The 26,859-nt window shown below is 46.4% G+C and overlaps 2 protein-coding genes across 5 annotated transcripts in view; one reads left to right on the top strand and one right to left on the bottom strand.

The window, feature by feature from the left end:
• FPGS (folylpolyglutamate synthase) overlaps positions 1-19,905 on the top strand; it is a 58,351-nt gene extending 38,446 nt beyond the window's left edge. For all 3 annotated transcript variants that reach the window (XM_081896437.1, XM_081896436.1, XM_081896435.1), the window contains exons 12-15: positions 11,092-11,242; positions 11,961-12,036; positions 13,886-13,952; positions 16,604-19,905. In XM_081896437.1, the coding sequence (XP_081752563.1) occupies positions 11,092-11,242; positions 11,961-12,036; positions 13,886-13,952; positions 16,604-17,040 (731 nt within the window). In that variant the 3' untranslated portion in view covers positions 17,041-19,905. The remainder of the gene's footprint in view (positions 1-11,091; positions 11,243-11,960; positions 12,037-13,885; positions 13,953-16,603) is intronic.
• A 4,314-nt stretch (positions 19,906-24,219) lies between these two features.
• Positions 24,220-26,859, bottom strand: part of ENG (endoglin) — a 53,550-nt gene continuing 50,910 nt past the window's right edge. For both annotated transcript variants that reach the window (XM_081896434.1, XM_081896433.1), the window contains exon 15: positions 24,220-26,330. In XM_081896434.1, coding sequence (XP_081752560.1) covers positions 26,212-26,330 — 119 coding nt within the window. In that variant the 3' untranslated portion in view covers positions 24,220-26,211. The remainder of the gene's footprint in view (positions 26,331-26,859) is intronic.

Genomic DNA, 26,859 nt, shown 5'->3' on the forward strand with positions numbered 1-26,859 from the left:
CTTTCCTGTCAATTACCTCAAAGGAGGCAGCTCCCACGCAAATGGATGCGGAAGGCAAGGCGTGATACGAAAAGAATGAATTCAAAAATATTTAATTGCTCAAGGCAAGGACGCAGCAAGAATTATGGCTTACCTTCCCTCAGAAGTTGAGGAAACCAACAATGCACGCTTTTGAGGTGGCGATTCCTATCTTGGTGTGCTCTGCTGCTGTTCAGTCAGTCCCCACATTAGACAAAGGAGAAGGAGTGCAGAGTACGTGCTTTTCCCAGTCTCCAGCATCCGCAGTTTGCGCCACTGTGGCGAACTTGCAGCCCCTCCAGATGTTGTTGGATTCCCAACTCTCACCCGGCCCAACCAGCATGGCCAATGCTCAGGGATGATGGCTGTTGTAGTTCAACAACATCTGGAGGACCACAGGTTATCCACGCACAGACACAGATGTTTGAAAGGATTTTGTATTTTGTGTGTGACTGGCTGGTTGACTTTTAAAGCTCATTTTCTGGTCCTACTGTTATGAAGGAAAACGTGTAAGAAACAACCTCTACACTGCTTGATCCAGATTTTGCACTCAAGGAATGGTGGCAGTAATATGCTAAAACAGGTCTGGCTTCAGGCATGAGGGTGTACAGGGCAAAATTCCCCCTAGTAAACCCTTTGCTACTTTAGTGGGTTTTGTCCAGCTGACCGAGGAGGCAGTGCCCAAACGACTGGGTCCAGGAACCAATCTTGTAACTTTCCACAACGATCCTCATGGAGCCTGGCTCCAGAGCTTTGTGGGAAATTAAGGCAACAGCTACTGGACCCATACACTGCCCCCTCCAACTAAGATTGTCACTGGGCAGGGATGAGCATGGGGCTCACTTTCAGCACCTGGGGCCCTGTCAGCTGCCGCAGAGCGCTGTGTGCTGATGCCAGACCTGTGCTGAAATCAACATCTGTGGCAGGGATTAAATCCACCATTCCACTTGCTGTATTCTGGGAACATCAGAAGCCAGTGAAACATTGTGCCTGCTTCCAGAAGTTGTGCTGGTTGGGGCCTTGCTGTGTCTCCCAAGAAAAGGGCAGCTCCACCACTATGGACCAGCTTCTAAGAATACTTTCTGCATGCATTGGGTTGTCCTACTCAGAGTAGACCCATTGAAATGGATGAGCATGGCTACCTTGGTAACGTTAATTTCAGTGGGTCTACTCTGAGAAGATCTTAGCTGGATTACAGCCTAGTTGACTTTTCTTCTCTCTCCATGCGAAGCAGGGAGGCTTGGAAGGGGGTCATTTGCAGCACAGATCTGCTTTTGAAGACTCACTAGCTCAGCCATAGGCAAACTCCGTCCCTCCCGATGTTTGGGACTACAGTTCCCATCATCCCTGACCACTGGTCCTGTTAGCGAGGGATGATGGGATTTATAGTCCCAAACATCTGGAAGGCCAGAGTTTGCCCATGCCTGCACTAGCTACTAACTGCGGCTTCTCTTGGCTTGTTAAAAGGCTGGATTGTCATGAAATTAGTAGGGTGCAAGAAGAATGACTTGCTAATAGAAAAGGCCCTGTTAGCTGCATAGTCTGCAGACTATGTTCACCTTATGATGCTATGGAAAAGAGCCTACATTGGGGTGGGCCTTAGCCCAGGGAACTGGTAGCTGGGTTGTTATGTCCACCAGCCCTCATGGACCAAGTCTGGCAAGTGAGCAGAGCCCAAATCATCTGACCGCACAGTGACATCAGATTATCTCTCCCCCTGCCTCCGAAGGTCTTGCTGTTCCATTTTCAAATAATAATAAATAATAATAAATTTTATTTATATCCCGCCCTCCCCAGCCGAAGCCGGGCTCAGGGCGGCTAACAACACTAACAGCACTGTTCTTTAAGTTATCTTGTTCTATTTATAGTATTGAAATATGTGGAGTTCTTTTTGTATTTTGTATGTTGCTTTGTTGTTACGATTTTTGTTTGTTTGTAGTGTTTGTTTCTTTGTTGTAGGCCGCTGAGCATGATTTTTGTGTGTGGAAAAGTGGTATAGAAATAAAAGGAATGAATGAATAACTGTCTTGCGGAGCACTTTGAATGGGACTTTGTGGACACTGCAGATCATCTGCTTAGGGGTTCCTGCAAAACTCCTTTCGGCTGAACCAGGTTTTTTACGTGCCCCTTGACACTTGATGTCAACTATTCTGTTGGGTGTAGGGAAACCGGGCATGGCTAAGCTGACATGGACCAAACTGCCATTGCCCTTGACTTTGGCAAGCGGTAGTTTGACCCAGTGTGAACATTTTGCTTTCGCATAAAGGAAACAACAGCGTAGACACATTTAGCCTCCTTGGCTTTCCTGTCAATTACCTCAAAGGAGGCAGCTCCCACGCAAATGGATGCGGAAGGCAAGGCGTGATACGAAAAGAATGAATTCAAAAATATTTAATTGCTCAAGGCAAGGACGCAGCAAGAATTATGGCTTACCTTCCCTCAGAACTTGAGGAAACCAACAAGCATGCCTTTGACGTGGCGATTCCTATCTTGGTGTGCTCTGCTGCTGCTCAGTCAGTCCCCACATTAGACAAAGGAGAAGGAGTGCAGAGTACGTGCTTTTCCCAGTCTCCAGCATCCGCAGTTAGCGCCACGGTGGCGAACTTGCAGCCCCTCCAGATGTTGTTGGATTCCCAACTCTCACCCGGCCCAACCAGCATGGCCAATGCTCAGGGATGATGGCTGTTGTAGTTCAACAACATCTGTAGGACCACAGGTTATCCACACACAGACACAGATGTTTGAAAGGATTTTGTATTTTGTGTGTGACTGGCTGGTTGACTTTTAAAGCTCATTTTCTGGTCCTACTGTTATGAAGGAAAACGTGTAAGAAACAACCTCTACACTGCTTGATCCAGACTTTTGCACTCAAGAAATGGTGGCAGTAATATGCTAAAGCAGGTCTGGCTTCAGGCATGAGGGTGTACAGGGCAAAATTCCCTCTAGTGAACCCTTTGCTACTTTAGTGGGTTTTGTCCAGCTGACCGATGAGGCAGTGCCCAAACGACTGGGTCCAGGAACCAATCTTGTAACTTTCCACAACGATCCTCATGGAGCCTGGCTCCAGAGCTTTGTGGGAAATTAAGGCAACAGCTACTGGACCCATACACTGCCCCCTCCAACTAAGATTGTCACTGGGCAGGGATGAGCATGGGGCTCACTTTCAGCACCTGGAGCCCTGTCAGCTGCCGCAGAGCGCTGTGTGCTGATGCCAGACCTGTGCTGAAATCAACATCTGTGGCAGGGATTAAATCCACCATTCCACTTGCTGTATTCTGGGAACATCAGAAGCCAGTGAAACATTGTGCCTGCTTCCAGAAGTTGTGCTGGTTGGGGCCTTGCTGTGTCTCCCAAGAAAAGGGCAGCTCCACCACTATGGACCAGCTTCTAAGAATACTTTCTCCATGCATTGGGTTGTCCTACTCAGAGTAGACCCATTGAAATGGATGAGCATGGCTACCTTGGTAACGTTAATTTCAGTGGGTCTACTCTGAGAAGATCTTAGCTGGATTACAGCCCAGTAGACTTTTCTTCTCTCTCCATGCGAAGGAGGGAGGCTTGGAAGGGGGTCATTTGCAGCACAGATCTGCTTTTGAAGACTCGCTAGCTCAGCCATAGGCAAACTCCGTCCCTCCCGATGTTTGGGACTACAATTCCCATCATCCCTGACCACTGGTCCTGTTAGCGAGGGATGATGGGAATTGTAGTCCCAAATATCTGGAGGGCCAGAGTTTGCCCATGCCTGCACTAGCTGCTAACTGCGCCTTCTCTTGGCTTGTCAAAAGGCTGGATTGTCATGAAATTAGTAGAGTGCAAGAAGAATGACTTGCTAATAGAAAAGGCCCTGTTAGCTGCGTAGTCTGCAGACTATGTTCACCTTATGATGCTATGGAAAAGAGCCTACATTGGGGTGGGCCTTAGCCCAGGGAACTGGTAGCTGGGTTGTTATCTCCACCAGACCCTCATGGACCAAGTCTGGCAAGTGAGCAGAGCCCATATCATTTGACCACACAGTGACATCAGATGATCTCTCCCCCTGCCTCCGAAGGTCTTGCTGTTCCATTTTCAAATAATAATAAATAATAATAAATTTTATTTATATCCCGCCCTCCCCAGCCGAAGCCGGGCTCAGGGCGGCTAACAACACTAACAGCACTGTTCTTTAAGTTATCTTGTTCTATTTATAGTATTGAAATATGTTGAGTTCTTTTTGTATTTTGTATGTTGCTTTGTTGTTACGATTTTTTTTTTGTAGTGTTTGTTTCTTTGTTGTAGGCTGCTGAGCATGATTTTTGTGTGTGGAAAAGTGGTATAGAAATAAAAGGAATGAACGAATAACTGTCTTGCGGAGCACTTTGAATGGGACTTTGTGGACACTGCAGATCATCTGCTTAGGGGTTCCTGCAAAACTCCTTTCGGCTGAACCAGGTTTTTTACGTGCCCCTTGACACTTGATGTCAACTATTCTGTTGGGTGTAGGGAAACCGGGCATGGCTAAGCTGACATGGACCAAACTGCCATTGCCCTTGACTTTGGCAAGCGGTAGTTTGACCCAGTGTGAACATTTTGCTTTCGCATAAAGGAAACAACAGCGTAGACACATTTAGCCTCCTTGGCTTTCCTGTCAATTACCTCAAAGGAGGCAGCTCCCACACAGATGGATGCGGAAGGCAAGACGTGATACGAAAAGAATGAATTCAAAAATATTTAATTGCTCAAGGCAAGGACGCAGCAAGAATTATGGCTTACCTTCCCTCAGAACTTGAGGAAACCAACAAGCATGCCTTTGACGTGGCGATTCCTATCTTGGTGTGCTCTGCTGCTGTTCAGTCAGTTCCCACATTAGACAAAGGAGAAGGAGTGCAGAGTACGTGCTTTTCCCAGTCTCCAGCATCCGCAGTTTGCGCCACTGTGGCGAACTTGCAGCCCCTCCAGATGTTGTTGGGTTCCCACTCTCACCCGGCCCAACCAGCATGGCCACTGCTCAGGGATGATGGCTGGTGTAGATCAACAACATCTGGAGGACCACAGGTTATCCACGCACAGACACAGATGTTTGAAAGGATTTTGTATTTTGTGTGTGACTGGCTGGTTGAGTTCTAAAGCTCATTTTCTGGTCCTAATGTTATGAAGGAAAACGTGTAAGAAACAACCTCTACACTGCTTGATCCAGATTTTGCACTCAAGGAATGGTGGCAGTAATATGCTAAAACAGGTCTGGCTTCAGGCATGAGGGTGTACAGGGCAAAATTCCCCCTAGTAAACCCTTTGCTACTTTAGTGGGTTTTGTCCAGCTGACCGAGGAGGCAGTGCCCAAACGACTGGGTCCAGGAACCACTCCTTTAACTTTCCACAACGATCCTCATGGAGCCTGGCTCCAGAGCTTTGTGGGAAATTAAGGCAACAGCTACTGGACCCATACACTGCCCCCTCCAAAGAAGCTTGTCACTGGGCAGGGATGAGCATGGGGCTCACTTTCAGCACCTGGGGCCTTGCCAGCTGCCGCAGAGCGCTGTGTGCTGATGCCAGACCTGTGCTGAAATCAACATCTGTGGCAGGGATTAAATCCACCATTCCACTTGCTGTATTCTGGGAACATCAGAAGCCAGTGAAACATTGTGCCTGCTTCCAGAAGTTGTGCTGGTTGGGGCCTTGCTGTGTCTCCCAAGAAAAGGGCAGCTCCACCACTATGGACCAGCTTCTAAGAATACTTTCTGCATGCATTGGGTTGTCCTACTCAGAGTAGACCCATTGAAATGGATGAGCATGGCTACCTTGGTAACGTTAATTTCAGTGGGTCTACTCTGAGAAGATCTTAGCTGGATTACAGCCTAGTTGACTTTTCTTCTCTCTCCATGCGAAGGAGGGAGGCTTGGAAGGGGGTCATTTGCAGCACAGATCTGCTTTTGAAGACTCGCTAGCTCAGCCATAGGCAAACTCCGTCCCTCCCGATGTTTGGGACTACAATTCCCATCATCCCTGACCACTGGTCCTGTTAGCGAGGGGTGATGGGAATTGTAGTCCCAAATATCTGGAGGGCCAGAGTTTGCCCATGCCTGCACTAGCTGCCAACTGCGCCTTCTCTTGGCTTGTCAAAAGGCTGGATTGTCATGAAATTAGTAGAGTGCAAGAAGAATGACTTGCTAATAGAAAAGGCCCTGTTAGCTGCGTAGTCTGCAGACTATGTTCACCTTATGATGCTATGGAAAAGAGCCTACATTGGGGTGGGCCTTAGCCCAGGGAACTGGTAGCTGGGTTGTTATCTCCACCAGACCCTCATGGACCAAGTCTGGCAAGTGAGCAGAGCCCAAATCATTTGACCACACAGTGACATCAGATGATCTCTCCCCCTGCCTCCGAAGGTCTTGCTGTTCCATTTTCAAATAATAATAAATAATAATAAATTTTATTTATATCCCGCCCTCCCCAGCCGAAGCCGGGCTCAGGGCGGCTAACAACACTAACAGCACTGTTCTTTAAGTTATCTTATTCTATTTATAGTATTGAAATTTGTGGAGTTCTTTTTGTATTTTGTATGTTGCTTTGTTGTTACGATTTTTTTTTTTTGTAGTGTTTGTTTCTTTGTTGTAGGCCGCTGAGCATGATTTTTGTGTGTGGAAAAGTGGTATAGAAATAAAAGGAATGAACGAATAACTGTCTTGCGGAGCACTTTGAATGGGACTTTGTGGACACTGCAGATCATCTGCTTAGGGGTTCCTGCAAAACTCCTTTCGGCTGAACCAGGTTTTTTACGTGCCCCTTGACACTTGATGTCAACTATTCTGTTGGGTGTAGGGAAACCGGGCATGGCTAAGCTGACATGGACCAAACTGCCATTGCCCTTGACTTTGGCAAGCGGTAGTTTGACCCAGTGTGAACATTTTGCTTTCGCATAAAGGAAACAACAGCGTAGACACATTTAGCCTCCTTGGCTTTCCTGTCAATTACCTCAAAGGAGGCAGCTCCCACGCAAATGGATGCGGAAGGCAAGGCGTGATACGAAAAGAATGAATTCAAAAATATTTAATTGCTCAAGGCAAGGACGCAGCAAGAATTATGGCTTACCTTCCCTCAGAAGTTGAGGAAACCAACAATGCACGCTTTTGAGGTGGCGATTCCTATCTTGGTGTGCTCTGCTGCTGTTCAGTCAGTCCCCACATTAGACAAAGGAGAAGGAGTGCAGAGTACGTGCTTTTCCCAGTCTCCAGCATCCGCAGTTAGCGCCACGGTGGCGAACTTGCAGCCCCTCCAGATGTTGTTGGATTCCCACTCTCACCCGGCCCAACCAGCATGGCCAATGCTCAGGGATGATGGCTGTTGTAGTTCAACAACATCTGGAGGACCACAGGTTATCCACACACAGACACAGATGTTTGAAAGGATTTTGTATTTTGTGTGTGACTGGCTGGTTGAGTTCTAAAGCTCATTTTCTGGTCCTAATGTTATGAAGGAAAACGTGTAAGAAACAACCTCTACACTGCTTGATCCAGATTTTGCACTCAAGGAATGGTGGCAGTAATATGCTAAAACAGGTCTGGCTTCAGGCATGAGGGTGTACAGGGCAAAATTCCCCCTAGTAAACCCTTTGCTACTTTAGTGGGTTTTGTCCAGCTGACCGAGGAGGCAGTGCCCAAACGACTGGGTCCAGGAACCACTCCTTTAACTTTCCACAACGATCCTCATGGAGCCTGGCTCCAGAGCTTTGTGGGAAATTAAGGCAACAGCTACTGGACCCATACACTGCCCCCTCCAAAGAAGCTTGTCACTGGGCAGGGATGAGCATGGGGCTCACTTTCAGCACCTGGGGCCTTGCCAGCTGCCGCAGAGCGCTGTGTGCTGATGCCAGACCTGTGCTGAAATCAACATCTGTGGCAGGGATTAAATCCACCATTCCACTTGCTGTATTCTGGGAACATCAGAAGCCAGTGAAACATTGTGCCTGCTTCCAGAAGTTGTGCTGGTTGGGGCCTTGCTGTGTCTCCCAAGAAAAGGGCAGCTCCACCACTATGGACCAGCTTCTAAGAATACTTTCTGCATGCATTGGGTTGTCCTCCTCAGAGTGGACCCATTGAAACAGATGAGCATGACTAACTTGGTAACGTTACAGTGTCACCTCGGGTCGCATACCCTTCAGGTTACATACACTTCAGGTTACCGACTCCGCTAAGCCAGAAATAGTACCTCGGGTTAAGAACTTTGCTTCAGGATGAGAACAGAAATTGTGCTCCGGCGGTGCGGTGGCAACGGGAGGCCCCATTAGCTAAAGTGGTGCCTCAGGTTAAGAACAGTTTCAGGTTAAGAACGGACCTCCGGAGCAAATTAAGTACTTAACCCAAGGTACCACTGTAATTTCAGTGGGTCTACTCTGAGAAGATCTTAGCTGGATTACAGCCCAGTTGACTTTTCTTCTCTCTCCTTGCGAAGCAGGGAGGCTTGGAAGGGGGTCATTTGCAACACAGATCTGCTTTTGAAGACTCGCTAGCTGAGCCATAGGCAAACTCCCTCCCTCCCGATGTTTGGGACTACAATTCCCATCATCCCTGACCACTGGTCCTGTTAGCGAGGGATGATGGGAATTATAGTCCCAAACATCTGGAAGGCCAGAGTTTGTCCATGCCTGCACTAGCTGCTAACTGCGCCTTCTCTTGGCTTGTCAAAAGGCTGGATTGTCCTGAAATTAGTAGGGTGCAAGAAGAATGACTTGCTAATAGAAAAGGCCCTGTTAGCTGCATAGTCTGCAGACTATGTTCACCTTATGATGCTATGGAAAAGAGCCTACATTGGGGTGGGCCTTAGCCCAGGGAACTGGTAGCTGGGTTGTTATCTCCACCAGACCCTCATGGACCAAGTCTGGCAAGTGAGCAGAGCCCAAATCATCTGACCGCACAGTGACATCAGATGATCTCTCCCCCTGCCTCCGAAGGTCTTGCTGTTCCATTTTCAAAGCACTGTTCTTTAAGTAATCTTGTTTTATTTATAGTATTCAAATATGTGGGGTTTTTTTGTATTTTGTATGTTGCTTTGTTGTTACGATTTTTGTTTGTTTGTAGTGTTTGTTTCTTTGTTGTAGGCCGCTGAGCATGATTTTTGTGTGTGGAAAAGTGGTATAGAAATAAAAGGAATGAATGAATAACTGTCTTGCGGAGCACTTTGAATGGGTCTTTGTGGACACTGCCGATCATCTGCTTAGGGGTGCCTGCAAAACTTCTTTCAGCTGAACCAGGTTTCTTACGTGCCCCTTGACACTATTCTGTTGGGTGTAGGGAAACTGGGCATGGCTCAGCTGAAATGGACCCAACTGCTATTGCCCTTGACTTTTGGCAAGCGGTAGTTTGACCCAGTGTGAACATTTTGCTTTCACATAAAGGAAACAACAGTGTAGATATGTTTAGCCTCCTTGGCTTTCCTGTCAATTACCTCAAAGGAGGCAGCTCCCACACAGATGGATGCGGAAGGCAAGGCGTGATACGAAAAGAATGAATTCAAAAATATTTAATTGCTCAAGGCAAGGAAGCAGCAAGAATTATGGCTTACCTTCCCTCAGAAGTTGAGGAAACCAACAATGCACGCTTTTGAGGTGGCGATTCCTATCTTGGTGTGCTCTGCTGCTGTTCAGTCAGTCCCCACATTAGACAAAGGAGGAAGTACGTGCTTTTCCCAGTCTCCAGCATCCGCAGTTAGCGCCACGGTGGCGAACTTGCAGCCCCTCCAAATGTGGTTGGGTTCCCACTCTCACCCGGCCCAACCAGCATGGCCAATGCTCAGGGATGATGGCTGGTGTAGATCAACAACATCTGGAGGACCACAGGTTATCCACGCACAGACACAGATGTTTGAAAGGATTTTGTATTTTGTGTGTGACTGGCTGGTTGAGTTCTAAAGCTCATTTTCTGGTCCTAATGTTATGAAGGAAAACGTGTAAGAAACAACCTCTACACTGCTTGATCCAGATTTTGCACTCAAGGAATGGTGGCTGTAATATGCTAAAATAGGTCTAGCTGTGAACCTTTGTTACTTTAGTGGTTTTTGTCCAGCTGACCGAGGTGGCATAGTATTGAAATGTATTTTTTTGTATTTTGTATGTTGCTTTGTTGTTACGAAATTGTTTTTTGTAGTGTTTGTTTCTTTGTTGTAGGCCGCTGAGCATGATTTTTGTGTGTGGAAAAGTGGTATAGAGATAAAATGAATGAACGAATGACTGTCTTGCGGAGCAATTTGAATGGGACTTTGCAGGCACTGCCGGTCATCTGCTTAGCGGTTCCTGCAAAACTCCTTTCAGCTGGACCAGGTTTTTTATTTGCCCCACACTTAATGTCAAATATGTTCTTGGGCGTAGGGGAACCGGGGTGGCTCAGCTGACATGGACCAGTCAAGGCTGAGGCGGCAAAGACTCCTCTCCTTTGCTTTGAAACAGCCTCCTCTCAGGAGCTCATGCGCCACAAACTTTTTGGTGCTTCCAGCCTCTGTTGGAAACATCTATTCACTAGTACATTCCCAGACTATTAATGCCCTGATTTTTAGCACCCTGATTTCTGTGATTGTTAATAATTTACTAATGTTTTATGGGTGTGTGATTTATACATTTTTTTATTACTTAGTGTTTTGTTATTGCACTGGTAGCAAATGGCTTTGGGTCCTCTCTGGAGTGAAAGGCTGGGTTTTTTACCGTATTTTTTTGCCCTATAAGACTCACTTTTTGCCTCCTAAAAAGTAAGGGGAAATGTGTGTGCATCTTATGGAGCGAATGCAGGCTGCGCGGCTATCCCAAAAGCCAGAACAGCAAGAGGGATTGCTGCTTTCACTGCGCAGCGATCCCTCTTGCTGTTCTGGCTTCAGAATATTTTTTTTCCTTGTTTTCCTCCTCCAAAAACTAGGTGCGTCTTGTGGTCTGGTGCGTCTTATAGAGCGAAAAATACGGTGATTTATTTTTCTGTCTCATCATGTACTCCTTTCCTCGGGGGAAATGGGGAAGATGTGAACGTAGCAGCAGATAAAAATAAAGGCCTGTGTAGGTCTTGTTGTACAGGGCATTGTTCCTGCTTAGCCTCCACCTCTGTCTGTTTTGCTCTCCAGGGTTGCAGGAAGCCGTGTGGCTTGGTCGAAACCAGGTTCTGCACCACGGTCCCGTGACGTGGTACATCGATGGGGCCCACACCACCAGCAGTATACAGGCCTGCGTCCGCTGGTTTCGCAAAGCTGCCCTGAATGAGGAGAAGCCTGCAGAGTAAGCGAGGGTTTGGCTGGGGTCTCTTTCCATTCTGAGCCTCTACTGCTTAGAATAGCCTTATCCTGAATAAATTTGTCTGATCCTCTTTTAAATAAGTTGGTGGCCGTCCTTATAACTTGTGAGATCTTCTGGCCTTCTGAGTGTCTGTCTTCCACTGAGCTGGGGTGGTGGTGAATAGATAATGAGACCTGACACCCACCTTGGAAGAACGGCAGATGAAGATGATAGACTACATGGGACTGGCAGAAATGACTGGCAGAATCTGAGACCAGGGAAGAGAGACGGCGGAAGAAGATTGGAAGAAATTTAAGGACTATCTTAGGAAATACTGCAAAATTAATGAATGTTAGAATGATGTTGGTTTAGAAATTAAGTGGTTTTCAGCTGTAATGATTAAGTAAAAAGAAAAGAAAGGTTAAAAATTAAATGAAAATTAAGGGAGAGGATTTGTTGAATTAATAATTAGAAATTCGAATACAGAAAGGGGAGGTATGAGGAGGTCGGGGAAGTAAGTTATAAGAAAATAAGGGAACGAAACCTTATTTGTTTTTAAATAGTTTTTAGTTTTGTATTTTGTCTTTTTTTTATATCTGTTATTTTCTGTGTTTGTGTTTTGTTTTGCTATTGTTTTTTCTTTTTTTGTATAACTCTTAAAACTTTAATAAATATCTTTTTTTAAAAAATAATAATAATGAGACCTGACTTGCATTTGCAGCGGTTCTGAAGTCCGGGTGCTCCTCTTCAACGTGACAGGCGATCGTGATACTGCCGCTCTGCTTAAGCTGCTGCTGGTGAGTTTTCTTGTTTGCTTCCCTCCCCCTTAAAAAATAGGAGGGGGGGAGTGCCTCACTCTGCTTTAACATGGCTTTCAGGACAACCATCAAACCATTACAAAAATAATAATAGCAATATTAAACGATTTGGAATAGAATTTAGAAACAAAGGTCAGCAGCCATTAAAGCAGCAGGGGAAAATGAAATTCATCAGCTTATGTGCAGAATAAATGTAGGAGCTCTGCTGACACTGTGAATGGTCTGGGAAATAATACAGTGCAGTATATGCTTCCCTGGTGGCAAAAGGACATAAAGTGTGCCCTCAGCCACGACTCCTTGAGGAAAACATTCCACAAATGGGGTTTCTTCAACCCGACCTACCGCTTTAGAGGCTCTGCTTTCTGGCCAATCAGCTAGATTTGAAAATGCCAATGCAGCCTTTGTCAAGCTGGTGCCCTTGAGATGTTTCGGGACTGATAGGAGTTGTAAATCAAGACTGGTGAAGGCTGCACCAGAGACGGGGCCTTATAAGAAGTGTCCCCCTCATGTGTGGAACTTCCTCCTGAGGATCATAGGGCTGGCCTCCATCATAACTGGCTTCCAAGTGTTTCAGCTGAAATGCTTCTATCATTATTTAAAGGTTAAGACCCCTGACAGCTAAGTCCAGTCGCAGACGACTCTGGGGTTGCACGCTCATCTTGCTCTATAGGCTGAGGGAGCCAGCATTTGTCCGCAGACAGTTTTTCCAGGTCATGTGGCCAGCATGACTAATCTGCTTCTGGTGAAACCAGAGCAGCGCACAGAAACGCCATTTGCCTTCCCACCGGAGCGGTACCTATTGATCTACTTCTACTTTGATGTGCTTTCGAACTGCTGGGTTGGCAGGAGCAGGGACCGAACAACGGGAGCTTACCCTGTCGTGGGGATTCGAACCGCCAACCTTCCAATTGGCAAGCCCAAAGCTCAGTGGTATACACCACAGCGCCACCCGCATCCCCCAATCATTATTTACACCCTTACATTTACAACCTTTCCTTCAGCTGGTGCAGGATTCAGCAGCCAGGTGCTCACTTGGGCAAGACGGTCTGAGCACATAGATCCTGGGCAAACTGCACTGGCTGTTGATTAGTTTCCAAGCCCAGTTCAAAAGTGCTGGTTTTTATCTATAAAGTTGTATGCGGCTCAGGACCCTGATGCCTCAAAGACCACCTCTCTTCATATGTGCCCCCTGTATGGAGGTCTGCTTGTAGGTTGGCAACATGAAAACAAGCCTTTTCAGTGGTGGCTCCCCATTTACGGAATGTTCTCCAATGGAGGCCTGCCTGGTGCCATTAGTACATATATTTAAGTGCCAGACAAAAACATGCATCTTTCATCAGATCTATGGCTTTTTTGCACAGGTGGGATCTTTTAAGGATTTTTTAAAATGCTGGTCTTAATGCATTTGGGTTTGGGTTTTTGCTTAAAATATGGCAAGTCGCTTTGAATTGCTGTGGCAAACAAAAAGGAAAGAGTGACTAATAAATTTAATAAATAAGTAAGAAAACTTTATTCCTGACATGCTGTGTTTCCACATGTAAAGGTTTGTTCGGGGTGGGGAACCTGTAGCCCTCCAGATGTTGTTGGAATGCAGCTTGCACCATCTCTGACCATTGGCCATGCTAGCAGGAGCTGGTGGGGGTTTGCATTCAGCAGCATCTGGAGGGCCACAATTTCCCTACCCCTGCTTTGTATATACTGGGGTTCACTGAGACATAAGACATGCTGTGGTACAGTCCAAGCCAGACTCAACTTCTGCTTTCTCCCTCACAGGTGTGAATCAGTGCAGTGGCTGCTTTTATAATCTTTATTCCTCTTACATTTTCAGCCTTGCCAGTTTGACTATGCCGTTTTCTGCCCCAATTTCACCGAAGTGTCCACCGTGGGAAATGCAGGTCGGTCACAGGGCAGGGTTGGTAAATCGCTAATGAAATATGGCCACATGGAGTTGGGCTAGATCAGTTGTGGGGACCTTTGGTCCCGGCATTGCAGGGGGTTGGACTAGATGACCCTTGGCTCCCTTCCAACTCGTATGATTCTAGATGTTGAGGTGCAGCTCCTATCACCCCTGGCCAGGAGCTGATGGGAGTTGTACTCCAGCGACATCTGGAGGGCCAAAGGTAGACCTTCTTTGCTCTGAATTCTGGCTATAATTATAATCTCTCTCCCACTCCTATTTAAATAACTGCAAATGCCCCTCATTGGTTTTCATTAGCTTAAGCGTGCAGGGTTTTATTTTATTTTTTAAAGATATTTATTAGAATTTTCAATATCAATACAATAAAAATCAAAAAGAAAAAATACAAAAAAATAACAAAAATACAAAAATAAAAATAATTAAAAACACACAAATTTTCCATAACTTATTTTCCTTTAACTTTCTTCCCAGACCTCCTCATACCTCCCTTTTTTGTATTCCAATTTGAATTGTTAGTTCAGCAAATCCTTATCAATAAGCTTTAACCTAGTTCTAAACCTTTTTTCCCATATTCTCTTAAAACATTACAGCTGGAAACCACTTAATTTCTATCCGACATTGTTCTAACATTCATTGATTTTGCAATATTTTTGTAAATACTCTTTGAATTTCTTCCAATCTTCTTCCGCCGACTCTTCTCCCTGGTCTCGGATTCTGCCAGTCATTTCTGCCAATCCCATATAGTCCATCACCTTCATCTGCCATTCTTCCAGAGTGGGTAGATCCTGTGTCTTCCAGTACATTGCAATGAGTACTTTGCAATGCGTGCAGGGTTTTAATGCTGTATTGATTTGGTAATCATACAATATGACTTTTGCTTTAATTTACTTATTTTTTAGTTGTTGCTTTGTTAACAGTGTTTTAGAGATTGTAATTGTTTTGCCGATGGCTTGTTTATTATGGTATATGATTTACACTGTATTTGTGATGTTCTATTACATTCTAGCATGTTGTTATTATTTATTGTTTGTAAGCCACTTCGGGATTATAGAAATATAACCAGTCTGTCTAGGAAATCTAGGATGGGAAAAGTGACCTGTCTGAGAGAGAAATGGGTTACCTTGTTTTCTGCAGGGGTGTTGCTAAGCAGTGGGTCCTATCCTTACTGATCCGCAGGGCAGTTGTGGACCTTCGGCCTGTAGGCCAAATACTGCCCCTCAGCCCTCTGCATTTTGCCAGCCAGGCCACACCCACCTGCCTTAGACAGGCAGTGACATCCAGGTGTGGGGCAGGTAAAAGATGGGGCTGCGCTGAAAGGTTTCAGGTGCCACAGAGCAACTTGTGGAGTGCTGTACCTTTGGCCGTGCAGAGTGTGCTGTAGTGGCTAGAAATGCCAAAGGCTTTGAGACCAGGGTTCGAAACCCTACTCAGCCATGAAGCTCTTTAGGCCAGTTGCTATCTTTGAGCCTAACTTGCTGGCTGCTGAGAAGATAAAATTTAGGTGGGGGACCATCTGTGCTGCCCTAAAAACACACACACACACAAACACACACATACACACACACACACACACACACACACACGAGCCTTTAGAGCTGGCCATTTGTCTGTCTAGCCCATACTCTGTTTTGGCAGCAGCTCTCCAGGGTCTTGGACAGACACACCAGCTACTTGAACCTTCCATGCCAGGGTTGGCTGAACTTGAGACCTTGTGGCATGCAATGCACATGCTGTGCCACTGAGCTATGGCCCTTCCCCATAAATAAGAGCTCACCTCAGTTTCTGTTGGGGGACGGGATCTCCAGGGCCAATGAAGCCCACCATGCCTCCTTGTTTGGCCTTTCCAAGGCTATTTCACCCAAGCCGTCCCCACCTGTCAAAGACCCTCATATCATATGACGTCCAGTTCAGGAACAGGTGGAGGTGTAGCTCCCTACCGGAAGCAGGCACAGCTGACCACTGGTGCTTGAAGAGCCCTGTGCAGGTGAAAGGTCGCCAGGTCCCATTGATAAGTCAGGTCAGTGCTGGCCCAGGTAGGGAAGGTGAGGTGAGGATTTATTTATTTATTGCACCCTACCTTTTTCTCCAAGCACCCCCAAGTGGCCTGCATGGTTACCCCCTTTCAATCTGAACAACAGCCCTGTGAGGTAGGTGAGGCTGAGATGCAGTGACTGCCCCACAAGGTCGCAAACAGTGAGCTTCACGGCCTAGTATGGATTTGAACCCAAGTCTCTCCCAGGTCCTAGTCCAGTACTCTAAACACTATAAAGTGGTACCTTGGGTTAAGAACTTAATTTGTTCTGGAGGTCTGTTCTTAACCTGAAACTGTTCTTAACCTGAAGCACCACTTTAGCTAAAGGGGCCTCCCGCTGCCGCCGCACTGTTCTCATCCTGAAGCAAAGTTCTGAACCCGAGGTACTATTTCTGGGTTAGCGGAGGCTGTAACCTGAAGCGTTTGTAACCTGAAGCGTCTAACCCAAGGTACTACTCTACTACTTTGGCCTAGGGAGGCTGCCCCGAAGCCGCGTTAGTGTGGGGCTGGGCGGGTGAGTGGCCCTGGCACCCCTGTGACTCCACCTCCTCTTCTTTCTATTCTTTTCAAAATGGTTGTTGTGTTTGGCCTTACAGATCAGCAGAACTTCAATGTCACCCTGGAGAATGTCCTGACCCGTTGCCTGCAGAACCAGAGCCACTGGAACCGCCTGATGGAGGCGAAAGAGGGCACGGACCCCTGGCTGTCTGCCTCGCCAGAAGTGGAAGGGGTGGCTGGGTGGCTGAAGCAGGCCCCCCTGCACGGCCCCCAGCTCTTCTTCCCACCCTCAGCACGCCCACTCAACGCCAACTCCTTGGTCTTCCCTTGCATTTCCAAGGCCTTGCATTGGATCACCCAAGGGAGGGACCCTCACTTCCAGCCTCCAGCATCCCGGGGGCTCCACCCTCACCCCGCAGCCAGCAGCGGGGCTGTCTTGCTCAAGGAAGCGGCCACCATCCAGGTCCTGGTGACGGGGAGCTTGCACCTGGTGGGCGGTGTCTTAAAGCTGCTCAACCCATCTCTTTCGGAGTAGAGGGTGCTGTTGGACACCCCTCTCTTGAGGCCTGGGTTTGCTGCCTACTTGAAATGTCATTGGGAAGCTGGATCACGCCTTCACACTGATTTCACTGCAGCATGCAGATGGCGGGCTGCCTCCTGAGTCCGTGGAACCTCTAATTCCTCCTTAAATTTTTTCCCCTGAGGAACATGGCTCGACACCTGAACAATATGGAATCCTCCTGGTCAGACATGCTATGCAAAGAAGATGCCTCCTCCAGCAACATTCTAGATGCCAGAATTCTCTCCCACCCCACTCCAGCACTGATGTTCTACAGGTGGGGGAAATGGCCACCAGCCTACCACGCAGAGAAAGAGATTCCTCTTCCTTCTCCCCAATTTGGAGATCTTCCTCTCTTCCCTCACCCCCTGCTTGCTCCCTTGTGTGTGGCTGCTGCAGAAGAAATCCCCACCCACTACAAAGCAGAGCTCACCCGCCTGCCCCCCAGCCACCATCCTGGGCCAAGCACAGTGTGAGTTCTCACTGGTTTGCTGGCTCTTTGTTGTCATCTCTACTGGTCTGACCAAGTCAAATGCATGGCTGGTAGCCTTTGACTGATGGCTCTTGCCATGTGCCTTTAGAAAAGAATCTTACTGCTAGCCTCTTTCCTTCACCACCTCATCATCTCTCCTTCTGGAGTACTGGGTATCAACTCAGCATTTTGGTACGGTTTTGAAACACTGTGTTGGTTTTTCCGGTTCTAAACAATTCCTCTTGAGCGAGGAACTCCTGACCTTGCCGTTGGCTTCTGAGAAAGCCATTCAGTGTCCCCCGGAGAGCAGGCTGTGAGGCCCAAGTGGTTGACTTGTACAGAGTTAGGTGCACCTGCACATCACACCCCCAAATACTGGTCCATACGGGAGGTTACCCTGACCCATGCAGTTGATGTTGGCAGTTAAAGGGCTGGGGATCATGAGATGGCCAGAGATGACTTCCCAAAGGGTGTGCTGGAGATACAAGTGCCTGTCTCTTTGGGTTGGAGTTGGAGGAGAGCAACCACTGTGCTCCTGTCTGTGTGCTGCCCAGTCACAAAGTGCACAGCAATGACTGCCTGATGACTTGAGGGAGCAACCTTTTTCTTCTTCATCCTTTTTTTTAAAATAACGCCTCTTGGAGAGCAGGGCTAAGTGTTTGAAATGAGAGGTTTTATGCTGACAACGCTGCAAGCCATTGACTGTTGCTTGGTTTCAGGGGCACAGCTGCAATCTTTGTACTTTCTCTGATTGCACTGGAAAGGGACCGGGGGGGGGCCTTTTGGCTCTCCTGGTGCTGGTTGGATTCACAGCCTTCATCCGCTCCACCCTGCATGCCCAGTGGGTCAGGGATCCTGGCATTTGTAGTCTAGCAACATATGGAGGACCACTTTCCACCTGCCATCAAATTGCACACAGCGAACAAAAAAGAAAGGGCCCAGAATTTTTTTCTGGGGGGTGGGGCACTGGAATCTATTGTGTGCAAAGCAGTTTCAGGGAGGGGGTCACTGCTCCATGCAGACTTTGACTTCAAAAATAATAATATTTGAAAATCTTTGGGTTGTACCACCCTTGAATATTCAGTGACCTGTTTGTTGCCAAGTATCTCTTTGTCAGAGAGAAGTTTGCCACCTTCTCCCTGGTGTCTTAGCTTCTCTTGCATGGGAATGCTTTCGATGGAGGCCTTTCAGTCAAGCCCCTCCTGCATTACTGAGTCTTATGATCTGGCTGAAAGTCCCGTCCCTTGCTGGATGGATGGATATGCACATCTGTTTGGAATCTGTTTAATTTTGACATCTGCCTGCAGGGTGAGAATAAATATGCCACTGGGGAACTCTTGGGGTGGTAGCAGAAGCAGAAGGGGGGGGGACACAAAGCAGACTTGTCAGTGTGGCAGTGGGGGCTCTTCCAAAATGGTTACTCTCTGCTTGTGATACGAAACAAACGAGTTATATTCAACATCAGTCCTACTTAAAGTAGACTTGTTGAAATGAATGGGCATAACTATCTAAGAAATTAGTAAACCCCACCCCCTGGGAACTAGCAGTAATCCTCCAGATTTTTGCTAGTGGATCCTTATGGAGAACACCCCCACCTTTTGATGTTAACATTCATGCCTTGTCTCTGTGTCCCCACCCCTGCTCTCGTGGAGCCAAATAGCAGAAAGCACCACCTGCTAGAGTTGCAGGAGCTGGGCATGAGATTTATTTATGCTGCTTTTGTCCATGGTATTGCACTTCAGAGTTCTTAGAGCAATTTCCCCTGGTGGTTCTTGTTGTCCGGGATCCACTCAGCCAATACAACGGGTCTAGTGCCATGAGCAGCAGGTTTTGGGCCTTTGTCCCGAGCAGCGTGATCTGCCCACTGCTCACATCCTTTGTTACTTTACGACCAAGCAAGTCTCTTCCCTCCTTTTAGCTGTGTGCGTTCTAGAAAGACTCAAACTAGTTCTAACAGAAATTCAACCTTGTTCTGAATTCTTGCTGAAGGTGGTGGTCCAGTAATCTCTCGACCTTCATAGAGCACATTACAGATAGTGATCACCTGCTTTTTTAGTTATTGTACTGCTTCCCTATAGAAACACAGAGAGCTTTCCACCCCTCTTCCCCAACCCCACCTAAAGGGGGAGGAAACTTAAATGGATAGTTCTTAAGAAACACTTTTCTTTTAAAACTGGATTTTTTTCCCCTGATTTCATTTTAAATCTTGTAACTGTTTTTTTCAAGATTCTTGACTTGTTTGTTCCTTTATAAAAACAAAAAAAACCTGACTTTGTGTGTGTGTCTTGGAATAACAAAAAATGTTGTTTCTGCCAGACATATGTCGAGTCAGGAACAGGTGCTTTGAATAAAGAACTGACATACTAGAACTCTGCAGTTTGTTTCTGTTTCTCTGCCCTTGGGAGTACCTTGAGATCTGACAGGACAAGGGAACTAAAGAGAGTCTCTCCACTCATCAGGTCACCAAAACCCAAGTCCAGAGCGTGCCCTGTACCATGAGCAGGGCCAGAAATTACTTGGGGAAAGACCCATGATTGTCATGGCAGACATGAAGTCCTGAGCCACTCCTGACAGGGGAGCCTCATATTGAAGCCCACCCCCCAGTATAACAAGCCAGAGGGGCTCCAGCACTAATTCCCAGGCCACCCTGCCTAGCTCAGGAAAGGAAACTGTTGAGCAGTGGGGTGGGTGCTACACGCAACAGGATCCCTATTCTGTCCTGGCCACCCGTCTTCAGATACACTCTTGAACCCAGCAGGCTGTGGCAGAGGACACCTGGTCAGGGGGATGCAATCACGATAGACGATTGCAACTCCACCTCTTTCCCCCCTCCAGATCTTGGCTTCTGCTGTACAAAGAACCCTGGTGGGCAAGGCTAAGAGAGACATTGATGCCCCTGCTCTGCTTCATGCAGCCAGGTCTCTGTAATACAAGCCTGGTCAGCATGTTCCTCCAGGACCAAGTCCTGGGTAGTAGTTGTTCTGCCATTCGCTGACTTGGCCATGAACAGCCGCATTTTCAACCCAGGGAGGCTCTTGCCAAGACTATCCAGGCTATTTGGATACAGGGACAGGCAGCCAGCACCCAGTTGTGGTGCCCCCATAGATGATCATTCTCTCCCCCACCCCCATATATACCTCTGCCTTCTACAACTTTGGTGGCTCTGAAGGTTGTGTACATGTTAGGTAGGTTAAGGAGAGCATGTTTGATTGGCCCCAAGCTGTTCACCTGGATGTCCCAAGTTCAAGTCGAAACAGCCTTCCTAGGGCTGTGCATTAGGTCTGGCCAAAGCCTGAATCCTGAACTGAATTGCACTGATTCCAGGGGAGGGGGCAGGATCCTGCCTTCACCTGAGTCCGGTGGAGAGAGCCCCATGTTGACCTATGCAGAGCAATCCAGGGCTGTTGGGAGACAAGGTGTCGGGCGAGAAGAGCAATGGGCTGTTTGTAAAAGGGCTTTTGAACAGCCCTGCACTGAACTTTGGCTGCATGTGACTCTTCCCTAAAGGGAGACATACACAGTCAAACTGAGCAGGATTGAACCCTCCTGTCACCAGCTGGTGAGCAGAAGATTCAGTCTCTGACTACAGGTGTCAGCTTCACTATTATGTTCTCCCTAGGATGCCCTGGGAAAGCAGCACTTAGCCAGCCTGAACCTTCCTGCTCTCTGCTGTGCAGTTGGAGAAGGAGATGCAAGGAGACGCCGTTGCAAAGAGGTTTTGTGTTTAGAGTTTCACCCACTTTGCATGAGGAAAAGAAATAACACATGAACTTATAACCAACCCACAAGATATGCCACCATTATTAACTGTGCTGCTTCAGTTTATTAAAAGTCGGCTCTGTTTCCTTCCACCACTTCCTGGACTGGAACAGCCAGTGGTTTTAAATGCACTTCGACTTGCAAAGCTTAGAATGGTCACTAGGTGTTGCTGTGATTCTTCTAGTGTGTATGAAAGCATGAGCATACACTTCAAACACCTGAAGCACTGTACAAAGACATGTTCTCAATGACCATATCTCAATAATAACATCACCCCATTGGCTTCCAGAAAGGGGGCCTGTTTTACATCTGGAATTCCTGGTTGCAGGTGATTCTCTGCCTGAGACCCTGGAGATTGACTGCCAGTCAGAGGTAAAGATGTCTGAGAATAATTGAATCATAGAATTGGAGTGTTGGAAGGGATCTTGAGGGTCATCTAGTCCAACCCCCTGCAATGCAGGAATCTTTTTGCCCACTGTGGGCTTGAGCCCATAACCATGAGATCAAGACTCTCAGGCTCTACAGACTGAGCCATAGAAGTAGACGTTCCCAATGTTTACTTACTTGTCCCATATCCAGGATGGAAATCAAGCTGTTTTCTTTCTTTTAAAATATTTTTTATTAGTTTTTACAAGAACAAATTTAAAATAATGAGGAAAACAATTTTAACATACCCATATATGAGATTCTATGAATCTCGTGACTCCACCCGCCCCGTTCCCTGCATGAGTCCTTAAAATAATTTCCCTAAGACAACATATCATTACGTTCTCCACAGTTTTCATCTCTCTAAATTATCCATATATTTCGTTTCTTTACAAGTTATTTTTAAAGTCCAGCTACAATGGTTTTGTTTACAATGGTCTCCTAAGTTACAAATTTTCCGCATTCTCTTTTAAAGTCATTATCTTCTTGATTCCTGAGACATAAATGGTGACACGTCCCCCCATTTGCATTATATTTCCTTTGCATTGAGACCAGTGGTGTGGAATAGTGGAATGAATTGTGCAAAATTCTGCCTCAGTGGACAGTTTTTGTTAGAAGTGTGGCAGAATGGAAACGGCGCTGCATGAATGGACATGGGCCAGAATGGAAGTCAGGGCCTTGTTGCATCCCTAGTCATACAAATGTTATTTATATTACTTATGCATGTCCCACTTTTCCTCCAAGGAGTTCAGGGTATCACACATTATGATTAAGTGGAGAGAGTGTTTGTGAGAATGGCGGGGATCAAGGCCATCCAGTGAGCAATGAGATAGGAAACCTGGCCCAGGGGTGAAACTAGGCTTATTTCACCCAGGTGAAATACCCAGTTTGGCACACACACAGAGGCTGGGAGTCTCAATGGCACCCCTCTGGAGGCTTCACCTGTAGCTATGGCTTTGCCTGGCCAGAGAATCCAGCTGTTTGATTACAATTTCCAGAACAGAATCCAGGCTCCTGGATCACCCTGGCTTAAGGGACACCCACTATGGAAGGCAGACAGAAATGTTCCTATTCTTTTTTGAACCTTTATTTAAACTAATAACATTAATTTGCTGAATATCCTCACTAGGAACCCAACTTCCGATCTGGTTGGCTAGACATTTTCAATCAATACATCCCCTCCACAGACACCTCTGCAGTGATGCTGGCATTAAAATATCCTGTTCCTCTTCAATAAAAGAGAAAAAGGGAGGCCAGATCGCGTCAAAGGTATCTTTTTGGAGATGCTCTTGATTACTCATCTATGGTATGTGAGGTGTTTTGATAGAGCAGCACTCCAGATATTAATAATCAAAACTTCTATTGGTATATTGGAGGTTTCCTTCTGTCGTTGGGCAACAACTAGTCTAGTTGCTGTGAACAGAAAGGAAATTAATTATTTAGCTTTAAGAGTAGAATTGGGGGTCAAGTCTAGTGATGATAAGGCAAGTGCCAAATTAGGAGGGATAGACTGTTTTGTGATTTTGGAGGTCAGATAAAAAACTTTTTTTACAAAATGCATGGACCACGGTACACTCCATCAAACATGAAAATAGGAACCTCATTCTCCAGAGTCTTTCCAACATAATGGTGAGCTTAAAGAATTTATCTTTGCAAGGCATGTGGTGGTCCCATGTCACCAAAAGATAATTTTAAGGGAAATTTCCTAGAGGCGAGCTGTCTCACATGGAACGAGAAAACGCAGGCAACCCATTTTTAAAAGTATCATTGGTGGCATTAGTGGACTTGGAACTCAGTATTGGCTCCATCACCACTGCTGCCTCTGCTAGATCAGCCCTTATTTAAACACACAAATTTAACCAATTTGTAGATCTTGAAACAAACGTTTTCTATAGAATTAGAGGTCTGTTTATAAAAGGTAAAGCAATTTTAATAGAGGACCTGGGACTCAGCTACATTAGTCAAAATACAGCATTATAAATCCGTTATGACACTGTGACACCAGATGGCGTTGTAGGGCTGAAATCGCAACTCAATTATATTTTCAATTGTAACTTTACAACTGTTTTTTGCAGAGCATTTTCAGAGAGTCTTTTACAGCGGTGTAAATCTAGCCATGGTGCCAAAGCTGAAAGGCATAAAATAGTCCTGGTTTCAACTGGTTCCAACTATGCACTTTTGCAAAGTATCTGGAATGAAGGGGTGAGGTCTTGAGAACATTGACACCTTTTGACTTGCTATGTAATAGACCTAGCCATGACACAAAAGCGGCAGTCTCAATAATATACCGTATGCTATGATATTAGACAGCTTTTTAGGAAACACAAAAGATATTTGAATGAGATGGGAAACTGACATAGGAACTGAAAGCGAAGTGAAGTGAAAAAGCATGGAAATCTATACGGCGTAATCCATCTTTAGAAATGTTTCTATTTGAGGCTTAGGCAAATTAATGGCACAGGTGCTCCGCAGAGAAAGATGATCTGTGACAACTCAAATTCAACATGTAATATATATTTATACAATCACTGAGCTTACAGGTTTGTTCTACACAGAAATATTTACAGACCAAAACACAGATAGACCCCTTCATTGGTGGAATAATTGGCCCTGATGCTGCCTGGGTTGCTGAGGAAGGGGCTTCCTTTGACCACCCTGCAGAAGGTCTCACAATGTCTCTTGGGCTTGCCTTCTGTGCTCTAAGCAGCTCTCCTGGGTGTATGTGGCCCAGGAGGCATGCTAACAACAGAGCACATGCCTGTAGGGCAAATCTGACAGTTCTGTTTTCTCTCTGTGCTCCCCCTCCCCTAACCCCATTCTGAAGCTCAGTTATCCACATTTCAACATGTCTGCATTTTTTTTATATAAAAAAGGCCACGAAAACCCCATCAGCATTTTAGTGTGAATTTCTCCAAATATACACATTTTTGCAAAACATTTCCCCCTAACTGAATATACTTCTGTAGGTTATTTTCCCTAGTACTGTATATGCTTTCTAGTGCACTTTCTACCCTAATGTATGCCTTTTTCTACAAATTACTGGGCTTGAGGACTGCATTTGGGGAAATGTGAATTTGGGGAGGGGGATATCGAGGTCAGGTTCCACTGGCTGATAAATTCCCACAGCTGAGTGGCAGAGCAACTGCTTCGCATGCAGAAAGACCCCGGCATCTCCAGGTAGGACTGGGGGAGATCCCTGCCTGAACCCCTGGAGAGCTGCTGCCTGTCATTTTAGACTAAGCTAGATTGTCCCTAGTCTGACCTGGTATATAGCAGCTTCCAATGTTCCTAGGGCTGCAGCCTTGTTCATCCATAACTCTGCAGTTCAATTTGTGCAAAGCTCCTCCTACCCACAGCCTTCTTCCAGTGAAGCTAAACCTGTTTGATGTCCTCCCCACTCTGCACATCCCAATGAAGGTTCATCCTGTCAGTCTAAATGTACTGGGCTGCTTTTCTTCCAATTTCTGACCTGTATTGGGTCAAGCACTCAGCTCAGCAAAATGTTACAGAAGTCTTTTCACAAATTGCCCCACATCTCAATATCATAAAACATACGCATAAGTGATTAGACACAGAATTATTTCCTTGTATACATGATTACAAAACATATTCTATGTATAATTATTTATATTTATATCTATATCTATATTTTGGAATAGAAAGGGTCTGGACTCCTTGCCCTTTGTTTTGGTAAAAGGCAGTGCTACCTCCCTCTCCCTTCTGGTCCAAACTTCTCTCCACCTACTTCCTCATCAGAAGATGGTGGGACAAATTTACTGGCTCTACTTGTCCCTCAGAAGGTTCTTATACTGAGTCTTGTGGATGTGTAAGACTCCCAGTTTTGCACTTGTATGCAATTTGAGATTATGGGCAGAGGTGGTAGCTTAAGCAACAATGGTAGCCCTCCCTGAAGCCTGTTCAGAAACTGGTTCCTGTCTTGCCTTTCCTTTTATTTTTGGAAGCTATTAAGAAGTGTCTCCACTGGACCCCAAGTTGACGATGGGCCAACAGCTTCCTTGCCCAAATTTCTCAGCCCCTTAATCACAGGTATGGAACAAACAACCAGCTTCTAAAACCAAAGGCATGCTACATTCTGTTTATTGATCAACTTGCTCACACTGTATGGTTCTGGGTAGACACTGGTTCTCCTGGGATAGGCTTGCAACTTTTGCAGCCAGAGGCTGGCTACTCTTGCGCCGCAGGAGGTACAGGCCAGATGTCTTGTGTGATTGCTCTGCTTTTCTTGGAGATCTTGATGGCTGTCCAAGGAGTTGGTTTAAAGTGCTGGCTGAAAATAGTCACCCCTGAGTATTAGGAGCTTTGGGATAGGGAGGGGGGAAACCATGAAACCTCTTTGCTTGTTTTCAGCTCTTTCCATAAAGGCTTTTCCTGTGCCTGACCCAGAGGAGTTCAACTTGCCCGCTGTTCTGACACTGCCCACAAGGAGGTGTCAAGAGTCAGTTGTGCCCAGTCCTTCGTTTGGGGGCCCGCTATGCCATGCTGCTGGTGGAACAGGGGGTGCTCTGAGTGCTGCCGATGCTGTGGTTGGTGCTGCTGCTCTCTGAGGCTGGGGGGTTTGCTGAGACCGGTTGCATCTTGGCCATCGGACCTGGAATTCAATCACCAAGTTGCGAAACATGTTAAGAGGGATGGGGTGTGAAAGGGATGCTCTACAGCTGGCCTGACTAGGGGTTGACAAGGGAACAGAAAACACATGGTGGCACTTCCTTATTTGGACCAGGCATCACCCTCGCAATGCAGAGATTAGTCCCCCTTGTTGTCTAAGGCCTCCTTTTCCCAAGAAGGTGGGGAGATCTTGGCCCAGCTAATTGAAAAGGAAGACAAACATTTTATGATTTCTCTTGGCTCTTTTACAGAGATTAAGAAATCGTTCTGGGTTCCAACAAGATGTTACTGTACTTGGAGGAAGGGTGGGAAAGGAGCGAAGGAATGTGAGAGAGCAAAGATAATAAAGGCCAGCTGTTATTTGACATGGCTCATTGGTAGAGCATGTTTCGATTACAGAAGGCCCCAGGTACATAGCTGTCAACGTTCCCCTTTTTTAAAGGGAAATTCCCTTATTCCCTTGCAAGAAAAGGGAAAAGTTGACAGCTATGCCCAGGTATAATCCCTGGTAT

The sequence above is a fragment of the Podarcis melisellensis genome, assembly GCF_964234715.1.
Source record: "Podarcis melisellensis genome assembly, chromosome: Z".
NCBI classification, from domain to species: Eukaryota; Metazoa; Chordata; class Lepidosauria; order Squamata; family Lacertidae; genus Podarcis; species Podarcis melisellensis.